General features: G+C 54.5%; 1 protein-coding gene across 1 annotated transcript; it reads right to left on the bottom strand.

Annotated features, from left to right (window-relative positions):
- Positions 1-2,652: 2,652 nt before the first annotated feature.
- Positions 2,653-7,472, bottom strand: ISCU (iron-sulfur cluster assembly enzyme). The gene is made up of 5 exons (XM_064169037.1): positions 7,203-7,472; positions 5,890-6,003; positions 5,075-5,185; positions 4,243-4,321; positions 2,653-3,109 (listed from the first exon to the last, which is right to left on the bottom strand). The coding sequence occupies exons 1-5, from the start codon at positions 7,284-7,286 to the stop codon at positions 3,012-3,014; spliced, it is 486 nt and encodes a 161-aa protein (XP_064025107.1). The 5' UTR covers positions 7,287-7,472; the 3' UTR covers positions 2,653-3,011.
- Between the last annotated feature and the right edge of the window lie 156 nt (positions 7,473-7,628).

Here is a 7,628-nt window from a genome sequence, read left to right as displayed (position 1 = left end):
GCTCTCCTCTCCTGTGTGTTCCTGCAGCTGGTGGGGTGGCCAAGACAGAGCCTCAAGCTCTCCTTGCTCCTTCAGGTCTCTTTTCTCCTTCAGGGCCCTCTCAGCCCCACGCTGGTGGTTTCAGCTCCAGCCCCACAGGGTCCACAGGTGCCCTCCGAGCGCAGCCCAGCAGTACTTTGGGGTGAGGGTTATTTGTGTGAGTGCCACCCCAGGAGCTGGGCACAGGTTTATCAGCCACAGAATCTACTGGTGGCAGGTCCTTGCTTCCGGGAAACTTATCTCTGAGCCCACAGTTTGGGGGAGAGGGGGAGGAGGGAGGGGCATGGTGCTGCTGCAGCTGCACCCAGGGAGAGGAGGGCAGGGCAGGAGAAGCTGGTAGGTAACAAAGGTTTGTCTGCCTCAAAGGCAATGCATCTCTGCATTCCCATACCCCTGTGATCCCATATCCTTGCATTCCCTCACCCCTGCAACCCCAAATCCTTACACTCCCCTATCCCTGTAACCCCAAATCCTTGCATTCCCTCACCCCTGGAACTCCAAATCCTTGTATTTCCTTATCCCTGTATCCCACATATCCTTGTAGTTTCTTATGCCTGTAATCCCATATCCTTGTATTTCCTTATCCCTGTGCTCTCCATATCCTTGTAGTTTCCTATGCCTATAATCCCATACCCCCTCACCCCTGTAACCCCAAATCCTTGCATTTCCTCATCCCTGTAACCCCATATCCTTGTTATTTCCTTATCCCTGTGCCCCCCATATCCTTGTAGTTTCCTATGCCTATAATCCCATACCCCCTCATCCCTGTAACCCCAAATCCTTGCATTCCCTCACCCCTGTAACCCCAGATCTTTTTATTTCCTTATTCCTGTATCCCCTGTATCCTTGTAGTTTCTTATGCCTGTAGCCCCAAATCCTTGCATTTTCTCATCCCTGTAACCCCATGTCCTTGTATTTCCTTATCCCTGTACCCCCATATCCTTGCAGTTTCTTATGCCTGTAATCCCATATCCCCTCATCCCTGTAACCCCAAATCCTTGCATTCCCCTATCCCTGCACCACTTCATTCTTGCCCCTCCATAACTCTGGAGCCCCTCTTTTTTTATCCCAGCCATGAGGTAGGTGTCCCCCATGTCCCCCTGGAGGCTGGTGGTGGCTTTTATCTCCCTGTTGCACTCCGTGGAGAGCTCTGCCGAGCACAATGAACTAATTCTGCTGCTTTTTTTGCTCATTTTGAAGCTTCCCTGATTTTTTTTTTAAACGTTTTTATTTTTAGCTGGGAAACCACAGGGCTGTTCCCAAGGAACCAGGCACATTCCTCACTGCAGGAGGGTGGTAGGAGATGGGTCTGTGGTGAGGCCCAGCAGTGCCAAGCTGAGGTACCACAGGGTAGTCCTGTGAGTGACAAACCACAGCAGAAATGGCACATGGCCTGCTTGGCACTTAAAACCAATCCCAAAAGGTTGGGGATAGATCTTTTGGAGAGCTTCTTCTCTTTAGATGTGGTTTTTAATGTTTGAAACAGGCCAGGTAGGACAGAAAAAGGGCAAATAAGGGATTTGGGGTGTTTTTTTTGGGGGAGGAGGATGGTGGTTATGGTTGAAAATCTTAAATGTTTCCAAATGTGCTGATTTGGAATTCTATGGAACCTTCCCACCCAGACAAAAAAGCAAGCACCAGAAGGCAGGAGGGAGAGCAGTGGCTTGCAGCACAGAGGGTAAGTCACACCAGAGCATCACAAAACATTTTGCTTTCAGATGTTGGTCACCTAAAAATGGTAAATTTTGTAAAGGCTGGGGAGCAGCTGACAATTGGGGGTGTGAATGCTCAAGTGGGTGAACACCACACCATGCATCCTCTCTCCATGACCTGCCCCTTCAGCAAAGCTCAGCAGAGATGTAGAGGCAGCCCCAGAGGGCACAGAGCCATCTCTGCTCCCTGGGGAACTTTCTCACAGTCCAGTTTCACCATGGGTTTGAACTAGAAGAGGGAGATACAGACTGGAGAGAAGAAAGAAATGTCTGACACTGAGGGTGGGGAGAGCCTGGCCCAGGCTGTCCAGTGAGAAGTGGTTGATGCCCCACGCCTGGAACCCTTGCAAGGTAGGTTGCTTGAGGCTGTGAGCAAACTGTTCCAGTTGCTGAGTGCAGAGGGTTGGATTGGATGAGAGACAAAGGCCTCTTCCAATCCAGGTGGGGGTCAGGCTCCTCTACCATGGAGCAATAGGAAAGGCCTCAATTTGCCTTGGGAAGCTTTAGTTTGGACACGAGGAACAATTCCTTCCCTGTGAGGGGTGTCAAGGCCTGGCCCAGGCCGCCCAGGACAGTGGTGGAGTCCCCATCCTTGGAGGGGTTTCAGAGCTGTGTAGATGTGGTGCTCAGGGACATGGTTTGGTGATGACCTGGCAGTGCTGGATTAACGGTTGGGTGATCTTAAAAGGTCTTTTCCAACCTAAACCTGCCCCACCAGCGCAGTGCCAGTGCCCTCTGGTGCCTGCTGCAGCCTGCCAGCAGCATGGGGAGGGGTGGGGGAGGAGGAGGCCAGGCTCAGATTGCGAAATGCAAGCCGGACACAGCTGCTGTCTGCTGGCAGTGTGCACCCACACGCAGGCTGATCTGCAGCTCTCACACCAACACAGAGACCAAGGCAACATTTCCCACTCAACTCTGTAAAATATTAGGCAAAACTATACATCTTCCTCCCAGAAATACCCCCGAAAACAAAGTGCAGCCCTTCCAGTACCGGAACAGCAGGATTTTCTCTCCTGAGAGAAGCCACTGCAGCTGAGGAGCCTTCTTCGCTTTTTACGTGGTGAGAGGACACAGGCTGTGGCCAGAGCCAGGTCCCCAGAGGTGTAAGCAGCAGGAGAGTGGCTGTAGACAGGCGAGCAGTGACACCTTGTGCGTGAGTTGTGCGTATCTTACAGCTTCCTTTAGTAGTGCGCAGGGTCCTACTGACAGCGAGAGTGATTGCACCGCAGGGCGGAGCCAGGACGAGCTTCGCAGGCAGCTTCAGGCCTTGTTTGCTTTCTTCTCTGCCTCCTCTCTGTTTGGATCTTGCTTCAACTTGTAATCGGCCAAGGCAGCCTTGATGGCATCTTCGGCCAGCACTGCAAACCAAAACAAGGATGGCAAGGATGAGGAGAAGCCACTTGTGGAGTCATAAAGGTTGGAAAGACCTTTTAAGGTCATTGAGTTCAATCTTCTACCCAACGTTTCCAGGACCACTAGAGACCATAGGACTGGAACATCTGCCTGAGGGGGAAAGGCTGAGTGCCCTGGGCTGTTTAGTCTGGAGAAGAGAAAACTGAGAGGGATCTGGTCACTGGTTACAAGTATCTGAAGGGTGGATGTGAAGAAGGGGCCAGGCTCTTTACAGTGGTGTCCTGTGACAGGACAAGAGGCAACAGACACAAACTGGAACCCAGGAGGTCCCACCTCAACGTGAGGGAAACTTTCCTGTAAGGGTGACTGAGCACTGGAACAGGCTGCCCAGAGAGGCTGTGGAGTCTCCTTCTGTGGAGATTTTCAAGACCCACCTGGATCTGTTTCTGTGTGACCTGCCCTGGGTGATCCTGCTTTGGCAGGAGTTGGACTTGGCAATCTCCAGAGGGCCCTTCCGACCCCCCCCCCCCCATTCCATGATTCTATGTCCCACAGTGCCACAACTACTTGTTTTTGAACACCTCCAGGGATGGTGACTCCACTGCCTCCCTGGGCAGCCTGCTCCAATGCCTGAGCACTCTTGCAGCAAATAATGGCACAATTTCAGGCCATTTCCTCTTGTTCTGACATTAATTACTCGGGAGACCAACACCAGCCTCACGCCAACCTCCTTTCAGATAGCTGTAGAGGTCTTCTCTTATCCTCCTTCAGGCCAAACACTCCCAGTTCCCTCAGCCTCCCCTCTCAAGACCTGATCTCCAGGCCCTTCATCAGCTTTGTTGCCCTTCTCTGACTTAGCACTGCAAAACCAAGAGCAGCCAGCAGCAACCACCACTGCAGCTGGCATCTTCTAAACACCATCAGTCTGCTGAGCTAGAGAGTCCAAAACATCAGAGAGATCTTAATCCTGAAACCTAAACACGAGCAACTTCCTCCCGTGTGCCAACCATATCCTGCTCCTTGGGCAGGAGCTTTATTGGGAAAACAACACTGAGAGGCAGCTGTGGTGTTCCCAGGAGTCTCCCACCCAACCACCAGCTGGCATTTGGACTTTTTGAGTGTTGGGTGCTTTACTTACTGGAGCAGTGCAGTTTGACTGGGGGAAGGCAGAGCTCTTTGGCTATATCTGTGTTCTTGATCTTCAGCGCTTCATCAACCTGAAAGGCAGACACTGTGTGGTCACTGCTCACGGGAGGTGCAACATGAGGCACAAAGGCACTTGCAAAGAGTGTTTTAAGGCTCCAGAATCCACATGGAAGAACAGCTCCACCGCCAGAGGCAGTGAAGGATGTTGGAATTAAGGAGTATCTCAAAGTAAGGAGTGGTGGGAATGGATGTAAGCTAGTGGAGGGGAGATGTAGATTCAAGATCAGGAAGAAGTTCTTTGCCATAAGGGCAGTGAGACACTGGAACAGACTGCCCAGGGAGGTGGTGGAAGCCCCATCCCTGGATGTTTTTAAGGCCAGGCTGGATGTGGCTCTGGGCAATCTGATCTAGTGGAAAATGTCCCTGCCATGGATAATCCTGGGGGCTCTCTTCCAACCCTGACAAAGGCTCTGCGAAGCAAAGCTCATCAGAGTCATACTGAGGGTTACTCTGCTCTTACTCTGCTTGCTTTTTATTCTAATCCAAACTCTTGTCTGGCAGAAAAAGAGCTCTACTCTACAAATGCTCCATGCTTAACCTTTCTGCCAGAAGCTGCAATCACCATATTTCTGCTCGGTGCACAAAGTACTTCCCAGCAGATCAGTGGAGACTCTTGGAAAAGGCAACTCTTGCCCTACAAGTCAGTACTGCACAAAGCCAGTAGTGGGATTCTTAGGCCAGGGTTTGCTAGGTGATCCCAGCAGAGACCACAGCTGGGTTCGAGGCTCTGAGGGCTCTCCACGGTGCCACCCCTGAGTCCTTACCGTTTTCCCTTTGACCCACTCTGTGGCCAGTGAGCTGGAGGCTATCGCTGATCCGCAGCCAAAGGTTTTGAAGCGGGCATCCACGATCTTCCCGTGCTCATCCACCTCCACCTGCAACAGTGTTGGTATCTCAGCAGCCAGCTGGGCTCCAACAGCCACCTTGCAGCCACCCTCTCAGGCCCAGCAAAGCGTGACACAGCCTGCCTGGGCCCCAGGGGATATTTCAGGGTTGCAGTGTGAGGAGGGAAGGACTCTGCTGCACCCTGTGCTAGTCTGAAGCTAGCTAGAATGTTTTGATGAGAAGGAAACAGTGGTGATGTCTACTTCATTCATAGGCCTGCTGAGATGTGTAAGAACATAAACACAGATAAGGCAGTTGATTGCTGTCCTTGAGGCTGCACTCTTCTCTCTCTCTCTAACCTGCTGTGTGACTAATCCTGCTGCTTCCTAACCCCCCTGGTTGACCCTCCAAACTCACCTTGAAGGTGAGGCAAAGTCTGGGGTAAGGTAGAGGAGTGGGAAGAAGGTGGAAGGGTGGTTGGGAGCCCCTCCTGGGGACTCTGGTTTCTGGGAGGGCTGCTGTGCTTCTGTGTTACTTTTTAACCTGTCTATTGGTGTACAGATTGTCCACACCTGCTTGTACACTGTGATTCTTTGATTTCCAGGTTGGCTGAGTCTAGTCTGGGCGATTTTCTTAAGTGTGGGGGGAGGCAGGGAACACCCAAACCATCACACACCCCCCCAAGGGGAAGGTTTGGGCCTCGCAACAGCCTCAGGGGACACCCTCCCTTGTGCCAGCGTGTCCCCAAGGTCACCTGCAGCTTCATGACGTCGCCGCAGGCCGGGGCGCCCACCAAGCCGGTGCCAACGTTCTTGGCGTTGCGGTCGAGGGAGCCGACGTTGCGTGGGTTCTCGTAGTGATCCACCACCTGTGGGAGCACCAGGGCACCCGGCGCTCACAGAATGCTTTGGGCTGGAGGGCACCTCTAAAGGTCACCCAGGCCAACCCCTCTGCAAGCCAGCAGGGACATATGCACCCACAGCAGGTTGCTCAGAGCCCCAAACAACCTGACCTGCAATGGCTCCCCAGGCGTGGGGCATCTCCCACCTCTCTGGGCAACCTGGCCAAGCTCTCGCCACCCTCATGGTGAGGAGTTCCTTCGTTCTCTCTAGTCTCAAGCTCCCTCTTTTCACAGAACCAACCCGGTTGGAAAAGACCTCTGAGATCATTGAGTCCAACCTAACACCTTCTAATTAACTGAACCACGATGCTAAGTGCTTCATCCAACCTTAAATACCTCTAGGGATGGGGACTCCACCAGCTCCTCGGGCAGCCCATTCCAATGCCAATCACTCTCTCTGGGAAGAACCTCCTCCTAACATCCAGCCTGAACCTGCCCTGGTGCAGCTTGAGGCTGTGCTCTCTTGTTCTGTCCTTGGGTGCATGAGAGAAGAGCTCAACCCCACCTGGCTACAGCCTCCCTTCAGGCAGCTGCAGACAGCAATGAGCTCTGCCCTGAGCCTCCTCTTCTGCAGGCTGCACACCCTCAGCCTCTCCTCACAGGGCTGAGCTCCAGGTCTAAACCATTACCCCTTGTCCTGTCACAACAGGCCCTGCTCAAGTCTGTCTTCAGCTTTCTGATTGGCCTCTTCAAGCACCAAAAGGCCTCCAGAAGGTCTCCCTGGAGACTTCTCTCCAGGTTAAACAACCTCAGCTCTCTCAGCCTGGCCTCACAGAAGACGACTTCCAGCCCTCCACCACTGCCTCCTCTGATCTCGCTCCGAAAGGTCTCTGTCTCGCTGTGCTGAGGACTCCAGAGCTGGCCCCAGCATTGCAGGCAGGGTCACAGCAGAGGAGCAGGATCTGCCGGGGACCATCCCAGAACAGGGCTGGCTCTGCGCTGGGAGCGCACGATGCCGGCTCACGTTCAGCTTTCCATCCCCAAGCCCTTCACCCCCAGCCTGGATCGATACTGGCTGCTGCCCTGCCCCACATGCAGGTCCTTGCACTTGGCCTTGCTGAACCCACAGACCCACTTCTCCGGATCCTCCCGGATGGATCCCGTCTCTCTGCCCAACAACCAGCGCACGTCCCGTGTCCCCCCTCCCCGTCCTTGCAGCCCCTCACCTTCTTGTGGTAGCCCAGCTTGGCCACCGCCTCTCCGCGCCCGGGCCGCAGCAGCGCCGCCCCCGCCGCCCTCAGCGCCGCCATCTTGAGCCTGTGCGGGGGCGGGCGGACCCGCCGCGTCCTTTTATAGCCTCGGGTCAGGCGGCCACGCCTCCGGCCACGCCCCCGGCCACGCCCCCGCGGTGCCTCAGGCCCGGCGCACACGTTTTACCCCCGGGGTAGGGCTTCTCGGTAACAGCGGCCAAGCGCCGGAGGCGCCCGCGGAAACTTCCTGGCGTCAGCGCCGCGGCGATCGATAAGCGCTGTGTCCAACCGCGGCGATCGATAAGCGCTGTGTCCAACCGCGGCGATCAATAAGCGCTGTCTCCAACCGCGGCGCCCCCGGTACCGCGGGGAGCGGGGAATGTGCGAGCCGCGATGGCCACA

The sequence above is a fragment of the Pogoniulus pusillus genome, chromosome 30, assembly GCF_015220805.1.
Source record: "Pogoniulus pusillus isolate bPogPus1 chromosome 30, bPogPus1.pri, whole genome shotgun sequence".
Taxonomy (NCBI): domain Eukaryota; kingdom Metazoa; phylum Chordata; class Aves; order Piciformes; family Lybiidae; genus Pogoniulus; species Pogoniulus pusillus.
Note: the sequence above shows the minus strand (reverse complement) of the source record. Positions and strands in the feature narration are given on the sequence as shown.